This window comes from Colletotrichum chrysophilum, assembly GCF_026319265.1.
Source record: "Colletotrichum chrysophilum strain AFK26 chromosome Unknown scaffold_16, whole genome shotgun sequence".
In the NCBI taxonomy this organism is placed as follows: Eukaryota; Fungi; Ascomycota; class Sordariomycetes; order Glomerellales; family Glomerellaceae; genus Colletotrichum; species Colletotrichum chrysophilum.
Genome location: NW_026517303.1, coordinates 261386 through 275946, shown reverse-complemented (window position 1 = coordinate 275946; position 14561 = coordinate 261386). Strand labels below are relative to the sequence as shown.

Below are 14561 nucleotides of genomic sequence, written 5' to 3'. Positions count from 1 at the left end.
TCTTTCAACGTCTGCAAAGCGAACCTTTTGGCACGGTGAGACTGGGAGGAGACTGATGGACAATAAGCAATTTACAGGCCCGACTGAAAGGTGTATTGTCAGAAATAATGGTTGCTGAGTGTGGCAACCTGACTCAACGAGGCCGTCTGATGGTGTCGTCTGTGTGTCCTGTGTAGGAGGTGACAGGAGGGAGGATCGAGCCGTACCTCTAGCACCAAAGTCTGCGCGGAGGATGAATAGACTGCGTCTGCTTCGAGGCGTCTGCACCACGATAGCGATAGAGCAGGAAAGCTAGGGAGATACAGGGTGAAGATTATGTCCGTCTGTCTTACATGACTTGCAGCTCTTTTCGGCCGGAGTTGAGGGAGATGGGATTATAGGCGATAGTTCAAAGGTGTAATTGGAAAAGGGCGCGCGAGATGAAGGAGAGACAAGAAAGATGAGGCCCGTTCAAAAGAGCCGCCTTGCATGAACGGGAGGAGAGACAGAGAAAGAGAGGTGGAAGAAGCAGGGAGACGCTGCGAGAGGGCACGGCCGTGGGCAGACGAACGAAGGGGTGGTATTGGTCTCTAGCAATGGCGAGACGACCCTTGCAGACGGAGGACAGGATGCAGGCCCGACGAGAAGGGGAATACTGCAGGACGGTGGTGAGGGCGATGAGGACGAGAAGGCGAAGAAGCAAACACGCCGTCCCAGGCTCGAGAAGGGGATTGAGACACCATCGAGACAGTGTGGAAGAGGTCGACGCTGCGTACCTGTTCGCGCGGTGCTGCCAGCCATCCCACCGTCTGGTGTACCTGGGGCATACCCCCTCTTGCTATCGTCTATCGATATGGATACTGCGGGCTGTTTTGGAGACTCCCATGATCATCCACTCCTCGTCAGGTACCGATCCCATCCACTCCTTTGCAGACGAGAGCAAACAGCCAGAAAGAACTGGCGGAAGGGTCGGTGCAAAGCTCGGACCCTCCCCTGGCAAAAGGATACGTACCGCGGGCTCCAGACAGTGGAAGTGGTCGCGTCCCCGTTGCGTTTCCCGGAATTCTGGGCACTGTGAACCCACCCGAGGTGCAGGATGCAGTTTGCGCCAGCCAGTGGACGGACCCTGTCAGGTGGCCCACCGTCCAGCACCCAAAGATGCCCAGTCCAGTGTCAACCGCCCACCGCACACACCATTTTCCCATCCATATTAGTCTCCCCCCCCATAATCCTCCGCCGTCCCATCTGCCACCTGCCACTCTGCCGCTATCTAGGTCCGTCCCAGCCAACCTTCCCTTCTTCACCCACCGCCTCCCTCCCGAAACTCTCACACCGACACACACACACACACACACAACTACTACTGCTCGCCCGCATTCCCAAGAATCCCTTTGAACCGCTAGCAAACAAATACCTCCAACACCCTCACCATCTTCTACAAGCCCTCGATCCAATACTCCCGCCCTTGATATCATCGCGACCTCCCGGCGCATTCCATTCCTCGCTCGCCCTTCCTCCGTCGCAAAGTCGCGCACCAGAGCCAACCAGCCCTGTCGCAAACCCTCACCGACCTCCAACGCCCACAAACCAGAGAATCGCAACCAAGCGCGCATACCACCGCCAAGATGCTCATGCCATCCGCCCTCTCTTGCGACACGTCGCAGCCGCCCCTCACCCGCCTTCAAGCCGCAATGTTCGCCTCGCCTCCCGCCAGCCCTCCGTCGCTCTCTCACCAGGGCCCCTTTGGCAACATCTTCGACACCTGCCGCTCCCTCCAGGCCCTCCTCTCCACTCCTCAGCACCACCAGAACCACACCGTGACGCAGCAGCCATCGCCGCCATCGCACCACCAGCTCCCGACTCCTCCCCTCGCCCATGCGCCGCCGCCTCTGAAGCTTCGCCTGCGCTCTCGCGCGAAGCCCGCGGCCGATGGCATCAACAGCGAGCACCTCCCGCGCAAGCGCATCGCCAAGCGCGCGCCACCCCGCGGGGTGAACAAGCGCCGCCGCTCGTCCGATGACGACCTGGGCCGCGAGGACGCCTTCATGACCGACTCCGACGTCGACAGCGATCTCGAGATCTCGTCGCAACAAGAACAGCTCCCGTCCGCGCCGTCAACGCCCAAGCGCGCGCGCATTGCGCCAGAGGTCGTGCCCCTCGGCCTCGAGCGCTCCGACTTTCACACACTACACCTCCTCAACGGCGAAGAGCCCACATCAGAAGGATCAAACGTCGAGGTCGAGGCCGACGGCGAGCCGTGGAGCGCAGAGGACGACAGGATACTCGTGGAGCTCGTGCTCGAGAAGCTCAAGCTCAGCAAGTCAGAGTGGCAGGACTGCGCGCGCAGTCTAGGAAAGGACCGCAACTGTCTATCGCGGAGGTGGAAGAGCCTGATGGTCCAGGGCGAGGTCGGCCTAAAGGGCCGCAGGAGTAGCCGACGAACCAAGCTCCACGGCACCTGGCGATGAGTCTCATCGCCGTCCATTCGTTTCTTGATTTCATTTGTCTGAGCATATTATTGGGTCAACTGTACCATATCGCATCTGGCAGACTAGAGAACCAGAATCTTGGGTAGCCCCGCATGTGGCTGGCATTTTTCCAACGGGCGCGCGTGTTTGATCTCGGGCTACGACTAGCTCTAGAGTTGTTTCTTTGTTTGCGCGACGTATCCAACGTCTACTAGGGCAGAAGCTTGAAAGAGCAAATACATCACCGTACAAACAATACTCACTGATTGTGACCTTTACATCGTACCTCGACGCACTTTACAGCCTGAATCTCGTCTTAAACATGCATCGCCGTCCAAACACGCATATGCGACGCTTGCGCAGGCAAACGGCTGTACGTGCGGCGCAACCTGTGCGGTCTCTACGTATTGACTTCCGCTGTCGCAGCTGTCAACGACGCCGTAGCGCGCCCGGCCGCTTGGACTGTCATCGGACGACGGCCCAGCCGTCCAGCCATCCGGGAGCGCACGCCAGACGCGACTGCCAGAGCTTCTGGCGCGTCGTCTGTTCTCCAGGGACCACTGGCATCGATATTCAGCCCCAGCCACCTCGACATGTGGGATGGCTGGGTTTTCCCGATGTGAGATGGGGGATCCATTCTGACTTGCAGCATGGGGGAGGGGGCGGCCTGCACAGCACACTATCGGGGAGAACCATTCCACGATGGGCGGCGGGTTCCCAAGCACGGACTTGCGGCGGCCAGCCGGATTTGGGAGGGAGGGCGACGATGGTCGACGAGTAAACGCTGCCCTGGCCTCCCCCCACCGCCGTTCCTGGCCACCCCAGCTTTTCCAGCCTCTTGTTTTTTGTGCGATTGAGGCTCTGTCTGGCCACGACCAGCCTCACGATCGCAAAGTGTACTAGCAGCTTCACACTTTTCAGATGAACAAACGGACGGGTTTGCTAGTAGACTTGCACTGTATTCGGCTCACGAATCGGCTCACAGGGAAACCCCAACAGTCCGCCTCTCTACGCTGTAAACCCGCCTGCGAAAGCACAAACCACGGGAAGCAAGGGATGGCTGGGGGACCCGATAGTGGTGGTGCGCGCTGAAACACTCCCTAATGGATGGGGGATTGGTTTGTCGAAACGGGGCACACCACCACCACGAACTCTCTGGGGGAGCTGAACGGGGTAGGGCCGCCTATCACTATCGCCGGGTGCCTGAGGCGAGGGCGAGGCTTCGCCTGAGGTCGCCGAACCTACCGGGCTGGACCTGGTGCCCATCGCTGAGAGTGTGGGTGGGTTAGAGGGGCGATCGCTGAGAGCCGAGCCGGCAGACACCCTGTTGCCGTCCGTCCACTCAGGTGTAAGTGAACCCAACATCGTCCCTCTCGCTGTCTTGGACCATATGTCTCGTCAATTTCCATCCAACAGACCGGCGAAAAGGGCTCAGCCTCGGCAAGCAGTCTCCGTGGCCGAACGGACGTAAGATCGTGAGGTTTTGCTTTTGAGATGGCTCTGTTTCTGCCCTTCCCTTTCTTGGTATGGGGCACATGCGACGATTGCCTCGAAAGGGGTTAGCATCGTGTCTCTGTGTGAAGGCGATCCGTCGGAGGAATAAAATAAAGCCGCACATCATGTAATGTACGATCGTGTTGCTCTTTACATGGGCGCGCAGCGCTGGAAGAAGCAAGCAGAAGCAAGCAGAAGCAGCAGCAGCAGCGCAGCGCAGCCGCTGTCTGAGATGCAGCCTGGAGCCCTTCCTGGTCGACGATCCAAGGGATGGCCGAGACATGGTTACGAGAAGCTGGAACACCGATTCCAATTACTCTGCGCCGAGGTCCTCTCCCTGTGATGGTGCCCCGTCGTTCTCGTCTGCCTACTAATTGTCATTCTCCTCGCAACGACGGGAATGATTGGGATTGGATTGCCGTGCATCTTGTACCACCCCCTTCCCGCTGTCACCGAGGCAGATGCGAGACAGCGTCTTTACCACCATCACGTACGGCCTCAGCAGCCGCCGATTGTCTCACGCGATCGAAACCCATCGATACTGGTAAACTAGCAGGACCTAAAACGCGTCCTTGCATCTGAAATTCCGAGGGCTATGGAGCAAAAAAGGTAAAGACCGTCCCGATATCCCCCATGCCTCTTGTTCTTTGATGCCATCTTAACTGCCACGCAATGCTGAGCTGTCATTCGTCGTCATGTCGTCATAGCAAACCGCAGTCCACTCGTCCTCCGACTGCGTAAACCCACTCAAAGCCAGAGCAAAAGTTTTGGTTTAGTCCTCGTACACCTCCTCGTACGTCTCCTCGTATTCCTCTCTGGCCTCCTCGAGGCGCTCGTGGTCGCTGCTGCTGGCGTCAGAGTCGTGGGCGGCGGCGAGAGCCTCCTCGTACTCCTCGCGGGCCTCCTGGACGTCCTCACGGTCGCTGGAGGAGATGGAGTCGCCGTCGTTGTCGGTGGGAGGCAGGACGGCGGGGGGAGCGTCGTTGTAAGAGTTGTCCTGGTAGCCACCGTACTGCTGCTGCTGCTGCTGTTGAGCGGCGGCCTTGTGCTCATCGTCGGAGTCGTCTGTGATTTGTTAGCACGGATTCAAGTGACAGGCATGAAGGCAACTCACCAAGGGCATTAGCGATCAACGCGCCACCAACAGCACCGACGGCGAGACCGCCGGCAGCACCGAGTAGCATGCCGCTGCTGCTGCTCTTCTTCTCCTTGTCCTTGGTCTCGCCGTACGGGTTCTGACCATGAGACTGGTCATAAGGAGCGCCGCCGTACTGGGGTTGACCGTACTGAGGCTGGCCGTACTGAGGCTGCTGGCCGTAGCCGGGAGCTCCGCCGTAGGGGGCGCCGCCGTACTGCTGGGGAGGTGCGGGGGAGCCGTAGCCGCCGTGGCCCTGGTCTCCGAAAGCTCTAGTGTCGGAGAGGGGGACGGGAGGGGGGGCGCCGTAGCTGGGGGTGCCGACCGGGCCGGTGGGGGGAGACGGGTGCTCCCACTGGGAGCGACCGGAGCTCTGGTCAACGTAGAACCATCTCTGGTAGCTGCAAGGAGGTCAGCGGCAACGCCCGGGAAATGGGGTCTTCGGGATGCGGCTCACTTGGAGTCCCACTGGCAGAGCCAGCCCTGGGAGACGGAAGGAGCGGCCATCGGGGGCGCGGACTGGGCAGCCGGAGGGGTGGGTTGGCCGTAACTGGGCTGGCTGCCGTAACCGGGTTGAGGCTGTGCCTGCGAGGGGTAAGGGTAGTTGGAGGGAGGAGCGCCGTATTGCTGCTGCTGCGGGTGATCACCGTAGCTGCGGGAGCCTGGTCAAAGAAGCACGAGTCAGTAACCTTATCGAGACGACGATGACAGATCGATGGGATCTCGCTGACATCAAACGGGGGGTTTTGTAGGTGACGAGCAGGTAGTGAATGTCAATGGTAGCGAGGAGGACGAGAGGAGGACAAGAAATAGGACGGCTTAGGAGATGTTGAAATGTCCCTCTTGCAGGGAAGGCGGGAAGGGCTGGGTGACACGAGTGCGACTTACCAGTCTGCTCTTGGGGAGGTTGCTGCTGCTGCTGCTGTTGCTGCTGGGCGGCGGGCTTGTCGTCGGAGAAGGAGGTCTTGAGCTCCTCGAACTCCTTGGTGAGCTTCTTGAAGAAAGACATGGTTCCTTTCTTCGGTTCGGTTAAGTAATGGGGATACGGGAAGTTGTGAGTGGTGAAGGACGGATGAGGCGGCAGAGGCCGAGAAAGATCGAGGGGTAGCTGTCGCTGCGTAAGCCTCAGGTTTTCTGCAGTTTTTATGGGCGGTGAAGCAGAGAAGAGGAGATCTGTCGGAAACACGTCAAGGGCAAGAGGGGAGCGGGCGGTTACCTGTGATGCGTTGACAGCTCGTTGGTCCACGCGATGTTCGTCAAAAATCTTGGCCTCTTTGTACTGCGGCGGGCGTGGAGGGCCAGGTGGATGCCTCGCAGATGTGTGGAGGAGCACGATGGGTTCCCTCCCGGGGGCCGGAGCGATGGCTAGCGAGGCGGGCACCGCAGTCACGCAGTGCAGTGGACGACGGGCAGCTTGTGAAGAAGGAAAGCACCTCACAGGCGGCTCGGGACAGGTGCGTCAGGCTGTGTGTGGGAGACACCTCAGAGGTCAGAGGTGAGATGGGATGAGGTACAGACGATTTGTGTATGGTCCGGGGTCTGGGTACCTTACCAGACGGGAAGGCACGAGGCACGGGCGGTCGTGAAGCTGGGGTGCCTGCCTCAGGTAGGTGAGGTCTATTAAACGCGCATGCACATCACCAGAGTCTTTTTTTGCTGATGATTCATGCCTAGCTAGAGTTTCTTTTCTTGGACTACCAGTGGCAACAGGTGCAGCCCAACGTGCCTTTACCCGGCTGCCTTGGGTTCCGTACCTTATACAGAAATAACCAGTGAGGTCAACCAGCTACAAGTCTTTAGCTGCCCTTGCCGTATCGTGTACGATACCTACGGTGAATGTTCGGGCGGGGAGCCAGGCGGCGTCTCTGCGCTAGTGGCCGTAGTGCCCGGGACAGGTGAACCGCAGAAAGTAAGGCAGGAACGTTGGAACGTCGACTGATTGGCAGCTCTGGCTTCCCGGTCTGGTAGGGCAGGCACCGGCAGGGGTCCACAGGGTCCAAACGACGGGGACAGGTGCATCGATTTCAGAATTCAGACCCGGGGAGCTCCTTTGGGCTGCCCGCCCGCAAAACACCAAACAACAGCAACAGAGGCCTGACTCCTGAGCAGTCAAGGTTTGGGTGTGCCGTGTCAGTTGCGGTTCGAGCCTGGCAACCGGCTCTCAAAAAAGGACAAACATGAGACGTGCTTCAGCTGGTTCCCTGCAAGCCGTAGCCGCACCGGCGCTCCGCCCTGTCCGCTGCCTTCCCACCCGGCCGGTTTAAACATGGCGAGCGTGCCAAGAGCGGCCTAGTCTGCAGATTTGTGCTCGCCTTACCCACCAAACTGCCTATTAATTGAGTTTCTACCTTATTACCTGTGGAGGCGTGCTAATTCACTGCGAATTGGGGAGCTAACCGCAACGGGGAAAAATATGACTCTCTGAAGAAAACTCACCGTCCGTGGCCCGCGGTCCGCGGCGGTGGCTGACTCTGTCTACCTTATCCGTACGTCTGCTCGTCGATGGCCATCTGCGCTCACCAGTGGTTCCATGCAGCGCGCGCCGTCCTTCATTCACAGCGCCGAGCCAAATGAGTGGGGGTGACCCGGCCTACTGACAATGACCGATGACTGGCGTGAGGGCGCAGCGGGAGACGGACAGAGGAGGAAGAAGAAAGGGTCAGATGTCTGGTGCGTTGTACGTCTGCAGTTGGGTTGCGGCGATGATGAGAGATAAATACAGCACACGCCCGATCGTGGCTGGTCGTCGACTGAGACTCTGAGCAGCCGCCTCTGCATCGTCGTCCAGGGCCAATGAAGCCACGAGCGAGGGGCGCCGCTCCAGGGGTCTCAGAGACCCCCAAAAAGCCTCCAACGGGCTGGGCAACGGGTCTCAAGACTCGTTGACGACCGCCCATTTGCTGCCAGAAGCATGCCGAGCTGAGGAGCTGCAGATAATCTAACGCTTTTGGAGTGGACGCGTAACTCCGCCAAGAGCAAAAAGATGGGCTCTTGGATGCCGACATATCCACCGCCGCGGCGTCTTGAAGAAAAGCCAAGCAACACCGCAAAAGACCACATGGCATGGGATGGGATCGGTATGACCGTTTGCTGCCCATGTCGACCTTATCCCAAGCGCACAGCATCTTTTGCCGCAGCAGCACAATGAACAGAGATGCGCCACGGGGCTACGATTGTGAAATGCGACGCTGCATACAGTCTGTATAGTACGCCAAGGAAACTTACACAGACGCTCCTTGTTATGCACTCCCCAAGGGGTTCTGTCTGCCGTGCGAGCCCGGTATCCCGGCCGGCCCCCGTTCCATTTCCTCTCGGCTCTGCCAGCGATCCTCGTCGTCTGGCATGACCATTGGTTCCCTATTCGGCGTTCCTACTGCAGACCCGCGGCCCCGAGGGACCCCTTAGATGCGCAAAGACCCTTGAGCCACCTCGACGGCCCAGATTTGTGTGAGGCGTAGCCTTGGACAGAGACCAGTCTTTGAACGCGTACGGTATGATTTACCGAACGCGTGTAAGGATACGGCAGAGCGACTCGCCGCAGCGCTGCCGCCAAAGGCTCGGCGTGGAAGGCGCGGAAACGGGGACTGGGGACCATTCACCTCGGCCGCACCGTAACGGGTATCCGTACACTAATAAGCAACTTTTCTCACGTTGTGACTGACTGACCGGCCGACCTATTTCCTTGCTGCCCTCCCATCCCGTCCGTCCTCCTTTTCCCCTGCATCCTTCATCTCTCTCTCCGTCTTGCTCGTTCTTTCCGTTTGCCTTACCTTACCCACCTTTCCCTTCGCGACCGCCTTATTTTTCCCTAAAACAGATACCCTCGCACTCTTGCGACCTTCATCACAACATCACCAACTTCACACCACTAATCACCACAAACAACCGTCATCATGTCTGGATACCCTCCTCCCGGTCAGCAGTAAGTCTCGCGTCGCCCGCCTTCTGATCAAGTCGCAAACTGACACGCGCCTGCCAGGCCCTACTACGGCTCTCCTCCCCCTCCCGGCCAGCCTGGCTACGGCCCTCCTCCCGGCCAGCAGCCCGTAAGTTCACATCGCTTTCACGAAGACGAAGGCCTGCTCACACCATCTCCAGATGTACTACCCTCCCCAGGGCCAGGCTCCCCCTCCCCAGGAGGAGAAGAAGGATGACAAGGGCTGTCTCTACGGCTGGTAAGCAAACCCCCTTATGTGCGGTCGCACAACGGTGACTGACACTGTCTCAACAGCATCGCCACTCTCTGCTGCTGCTGGCTCTGCGGAGAGACCTGCGAGTGCTGCCTGGAGTGCCTGACCTGCTGCTTCTAATCAACGCGCATAATACCGATGCACGAGTGCGACAACAAGAGATTCCCCCCGAACGCGACCACGGCCTTGCTACTCTTTGGTTCGGAAACGGATGGACGGATGGTATATGGACGGATCGCCAAAGGAACCCGCATAGCTTCTTTAGCCCTCGGACAGACCAGACGATGAATTCGATGTTTCTTCGAACCGCACTCATTCTCCCGGAAAGCCCAGGCATCGTGCGTCAAGTGTGACGGACGGCGACCCACGGCATTCGGATGCACATTATCATTTTTTTGTCTTACGATTACCCACATTGGCGATTGCGTTTCGCATATTTCCCCTTGTCGATTTCTGGACGAGTACTTTCGTAGCAAGCTCACGGGTGCCAACACTCGAGAGCAGATAATACAATTAGTAGTCCATCAAGGATCTGGTGCCTTGGAGATTGTGTAAGCATAGCTGTGATGCATAATAAGTGTCTGAGTGTGTTTGCTGTGATGCGTGTTGTGCCAAGTGTTTCGCCGCGTCAAACCACCTGAATACCTCACTGTACCTTTGGAGAAAGGGTATCAAGGCAGCAGTGACTTCTTTTTCCTCCCCTCCCGTCGTCGATAGATGTGCCAAAACTAGAAAACATTCCCAAATAGCCTCGTCGCCGCATCGCCTACGCCTTGGTGTCCTTCGGGGCCATGAGCTGGACGAATTCCTGGTCTGTTCATTTCGCGAATTGCACGTCAGCCGCAATCCTCCGAAGGGTGTGCTAAATTTAGTCTAGGAAATTTGGGTGGGGGCGGGGAGGGGAATAGCGAGATGCGGCCGTCGGCAGAGCAGCGGAGAGCAGCAGTAGCGCAGGGCAATTTTGCATGCTGCTGCTGCTGCTGCTGCTGAAGCGCGGTCGTGCAGCGTTGCAGCGCAACCCGAGTCGACCGCTGGGGATGAAGCTTACAGTCAATGGAACCGTTGCCGTCCAGATCGGCGTGCCTGATCATCTCCTCAATCTCCTCGTCGGTGGCGCGCTGGCCGAGAGAGAGCAGCACCTGGCGCAGCTCTGACGGCGAGACGGAGCCGCTGTTGTCCTTGTCGAACACCTTGAAGGCGGCGGTGAGCTCTCTGTTGGGGTCCGCGGCCTTGCTCGACGTCGCGGGGGCCTCGCTCATCAGGTCGAGGAATTCTAGCAGCCGTCAATCGCCAGTTCGTTCGTACGTGACATCGGGCCTTACCGTCGAGGCTGATGTCGCCCTTGCCCTTGGGGTCGACTTCCCTCATGAGCTCCTTGACCTCTTCGATGCTGGGGTTGAGGCCCAGGGACTTCATGGCGATGCGAAACTCCTCGGCATCGATGCCGCCTGGTCACAAGGCCGTGTCAGTGTGTGTATTGTCGAGGGAGGTGCGTGTTGGGACTAACCGGTGTTATCGCGGTCCTGTCCATCGGGGGCACGTTAGCACTAGACTGATGTTCGTCCCAAGAAACCAGGGTCTCTGTAATGCGATCGCCGTGGCTCGGGGCAGGGTTGGGGGTTCGTGGACATACCCATACGGAAAAGACTGCCTTGTAGTCCTTGACTTGCTCCTCGGTAAGGTTGTGGCGCGCCTGCATGAAGATGACGGGTTAGAGGCCGTCAATCTCGTGGGTATCGGAAACACAGCAGCAGCTCTATCTGAAGCTGGCGGTGCGAAAGGAGGGGCAAGTAGCGACGCACCATTTTTAATTTGGTGAGTTCTGCGGGCGTGAAAAGAGCGTCGGAGCGATTGATTCGGGCGTGAGCAGTGTCGGGTTATGGGATCGTTCGTCCGGTTCGAGCTGTATCGCGGTCGCTGGGATCGTCAAGTGTTTGTTGTTGACGCTGGGAAGGGGATGGATTGCAAGATTGGAGGGGAAAGGGAGGAAAACATGAGGTGAGGACCCCTCGGCTTGCCTCAGCCTGATTGACTGATTGGATTCACTACCACTACGTGCCTAGTTTTACGAGCCACCACTAGCTAGACCTTGTCGTTTGCCTTGTGCTGCCGATGGCCGCGCCCCAGCTCGACTAGAGCTCCAGCCCAGCCCAAGCCAAATGCTTGTCCAGCTGTGTAAAGTGTGCCTTGTTTGTGAATTTGTCCCGCTAGCAGAGAGCCTGGCTGGGGAGGCCAGTAATGGTGCAGCACTGCAACGCCGTCGCAAGAGTCAAGAATCAATCAGCCACGCAATTTTCCTGATGGGCAGTGGTCCCTGCAGTCTGGTCGTCGTCGGTCTCTCTTCTTATGAAGTGTCCCTCCTCCAGACTTCCCCTCACTCTGCCCAACCCAGCCCGCTTCTGACGGATCACCGCCAGCATGTGAGCGATGGTATGACGCCAGGCGGCCCTACGGCTCTCTTCCTGGGCTTAGCGCGTGCTCACCTTTGGGGACTGAAGGATGAGGGTCTTGGCGGCAGAGCCAGATTCCGCCCGCGGACCTGCAAGCGTACGCGGCCGCATCCACATGGCGCCAGTCGAGGCGACCACCTCATCTCGCCATCCAGCCCTGAACGCTGTCGGTCTGCCAAACGGTTCGCTATCGCTATTCCACTGGTCGACGGCGGGCAGACACGATGGGAGGGATTCCCGCCTCCCGCTCCTGCACTGCGGGCTGGGCATTTTCGTCCCTTCTTTTTCCTCCGGGAGCCCTGCTGCGGGAGACAGAACTGACAACCGTTCGGGCTTGGCAGGCCACGAACAGGGCCCTGCGGCCCTATCCATGTTGATGTTGCCTCTGATGGTCCGGGTTGCGGGCGTTTGGAGGAGCCCGCGCTGTGTTTGATACCCAAGTTAAGCTCGCATGTCCTTTGGTACTTGAGCAGCAAGTACCTCTTCCTGCTCGATGATCTGCAGCTGCTTGTATGGAAGAGGCATGTTAGCCCAACTTGACCGCGTGAGGCTCCGGCCCCCTTTGCGTTATTTATCAAGTGAAGCTGGAGTCTGCTGCGCTGTCCACAAGGCCCAGAACCGAACGGTGACGGCTTCCCTGAGGCTGTAGACAATACGCGGGATGGATATGGACGTCTCTCTCTTGCAGAAATGTCACTGTGCAAAAACGGGAGCTTCGTATCGAAACGATGAAGCACTGCACAAACATGGCCCGTCTGGTGCAACTGGAACCGAGCATTCCGCTGCCGCCCCTCCTTCCCCTTCTCCCCCTTCAAACCCCACCACTCCAGCATCAAAGACGTCTCATCCTGGGCTGCCTCTGAAGCCGCAGCCCCTCCAAACCAGCGTAAGTCCCAAGCGCCTGTAGCTACCGCCCTCAGGTACCCGGCGGTTCCTCTCGCGGCCAGCTGACGGCGCCCCTCACCTCAGCTCAGCTCTCTCACCTCCCGGACGTCCAACCTCTTGAACACTCCGTTATTAACGACACTTGGTCTTTGGTGTCGCTCCCGGGTCTTGCGCATCTCCAGATCACATTGCAGAAGCCGTCTTCCGTCTTGAACCTCGGGGCTTCCAGAGCAACAGCAGCTTCTACTCACCCAGGCGGGTTTTCACCCCTCCCCCACCTTTCCGGGACCAGCCACTCACATCATTCCAGGGACCTGTAAAGCAGCAACCTCCACAGTAAACAAAGCAACAGCCTGTCATCAAGCACCATCACAAAGCAGACATGTCGGGCTACCCTGGACAGTACGGCCACGGCGGCGGCGGCCATGACGGAGGCTACGGTGGAGGCTACGGAGGCGGCGGCGGCGGCTACCAGCCTCCCTCGGGCCCGCCCCCTTCTCACCACGGCAGTCACCACGGCGGCTACGGCGGAGGTTACGACCGTCCTCCTCCCGGCCCCCCGCAGGGCTACGGCAACTATCACGAGCAGCCTCCCAACCCAAACCCCGGCAGCAGCTACATGGGCAGGTACGCCCCCCCTTCTCACCCTCCCCCTCCAGGCTTGGATGTCTACGGCTACCCCGTGAACTCCCATGGTGACCAAGGAAGGCCCCGTAAGTTGACCCTGAGCTATCATGCCGGGCCGAGCTAACACGCCGCAGACATGCCCACCGTCAACTCCAACGACTGGGCGCACGGCAACAGAGGCGCGCCCCCTCCCCCTCCCACCGGCGTGCAGCAGTTCGGCCACGGCGCCCCCGAGGGCTACGGCTTCCAGTACTCCACCTGCCAGGGCAAGAGGAAAGCCCTGCTCATCGGCATCAACTACTTTGGCCAGGACGGCGAGCTCCGCGGCTGCATCAACGACGTCAAGAACGTCTCCGCCTTCCTCGTCGAGCGCTACGGCTACAAGCGCGAGGACATGGTCGTCCTCACCGACGACCAGCGCGAGCCCATGGGCCAGCCCACCAAGCAGAACATCCTCCGCGCGATGCACTGGCTCGTCCAGGGCGCCCAGCCCAACGACTCGCTCTTCTTCCACTACTCGGGCCACGGCGGCCAGACCGAGGACATTGACGGCGACGAGGACGACGGCTACGACGAGGTCATCTACCCGGTCGACTTTAAGGAGGCCGGCCACATTGTCGACGACGAGATGCACCACATCATGGTCAAGCCCCTGCAGCCCGGTGTGCGGCTGACGGCCATCTTCGACTCGTGCCACTCCGGATCCGCGCTCGACCTGCCGTACATCTACTCCACCAAGGGCGTCCTCAAGGAGCCCAACCTGGCCAAGGAGGCGGGCCAGGGTCTGCTCAGCGCCTTCCAGGCGTACACGGCCGGCGACCTCGGCGGTGTCGCGAGTTCCATCTTCAGCTTCGGCAAGCGCGCCATCGCCGGCGACGACGCCTACGAGCGCACCAAGGAGACCCGCACGTCGCCTGCCGACGTCATCATGTGGTCCGGCAGCAAGGACAGCCAGACTTCGTGAGTGCTTCCAGTGCTGTGTGATTTTGGAGATAATTAACCTCAGCAGCGCCGACGCCAACATCGCGAACCAGGCCACCGGCGCCATGTCCTACGCCTTCATCTCTGCCCTCAAGGCGAACCCCCAGCAGAGCTACGTCCAGCTCCTCAACAGCATCCGTGACGTGCTCGAGGAGAAGTACACGCAGCTGCCCCAGCTCTCCAGCAGTCACCCCATTGGTAAGCTGTCCCGCGTGTGTCGAGGCTGCTTTGGCTAACCCCCTCAGACACGGATATTCTGTACGTGATGTAAACGTCCTCGTGCGTATGGTCGATTCTAGGGCACGGGAGTACACAAAATAGGTTAATCATAGCAATAAGAATGGCATCCATT

At 59.2% G+C, this 14561-nt stretch overlaps 5 protein-coding genes across 5 annotated transcripts; 3 read left to right on the top strand and 2 right to left on the bottom strand.

Moving 5' to 3' along the window:
• Positions 1 to 1604: 1604 nt before the first annotated feature.
• COL26b_003038 (uncharacterized protein) lies at positions 1605 to 2447 on the top strand (the record flags this gene model as incomplete). The annotated part of the gene is made up of 1 exon (XM_053175943.1): positions 1605 to 2447. One exon carries the CDS (start codon positions 1605 to 1607, stop codon positions 2445 to 2447), a length of 843 nt encoding a protein of 280 aa, XP_053040110.1.
• A 2266-nt stretch (positions 2448 to 4713) lies between these two features.
• COL26b_003037 (uncharacterized protein) lies at positions 4714 to 6085 on the bottom strand (the record flags this gene model as incomplete). Its single annotated transcript, XM_053175942.1, has 4 exons — positions 4714 to 5006; positions 5056 to 5477; positions 5534 to 5738; positions 5965 to 6085. 4 exons carry the CDS (start codon positions 6083 to 6085, stop codon positions 4714 to 4716), a joined length of 1041 nt encoding a protein of 346 aa, XP_053040109.1.
• Positions 6086 to 8969: 2884 nt separating this feature from the next.
• COL26b_003036 (uncharacterized protein) lies at positions 8970 to 9255 on the top strand (the record flags this gene model as incomplete). Its single annotated transcript, XM_053175941.1, has 3 exons — positions 8970 to 8998; positions 9056 to 9122; positions 9175 to 9255. The coding sequence occupies 3 exons, from the start codon at positions 8970 to 8972 to the stop codon at positions 9253 to 9255; spliced, it is 177 nt and encodes a 58-aa protein (XP_053040108.1).
• A 777-nt stretch (positions 9256 to 10032) lies between these two features.
• On the bottom strand, positions 10033 to 10965 carry COL26b_003035 (uncharacterized protein; the record flags this gene model as incomplete). Its single annotated transcript, XM_053175940.1, has 5 exons — positions 10033 to 10079; positions 10315 to 10539; positions 10589 to 10714; positions 10774 to 10789; positions 10900 to 10965. 5 exons carry the CDS (start codon positions 10963 to 10965, stop codon positions 10033 to 10035), a joined length of 480 nt encoding a protein of 159 aa, XP_053040107.1.
• Positions 10966 to 12983: 2018 nt separating this feature from the next.
• COL26b_003034 (uncharacterized protein) lies at positions 12984 to 14480 on the top strand (the record flags this gene model as incomplete). Its single annotated transcript, XM_053175939.1, has 4 exons — positions 12984 to 13314; positions 13363 to 14188; positions 14238 to 14407; positions 14455 to 14480. The coding sequence occupies 4 exons, from the start codon at positions 12984 to 12986 to the stop codon at positions 14478 to 14480; spliced, it is 1353 nt and encodes a 450-aa protein (XP_053040106.1).
• Between the last annotated feature and the right edge of the window lie 81 nt (positions 14481 to 14561).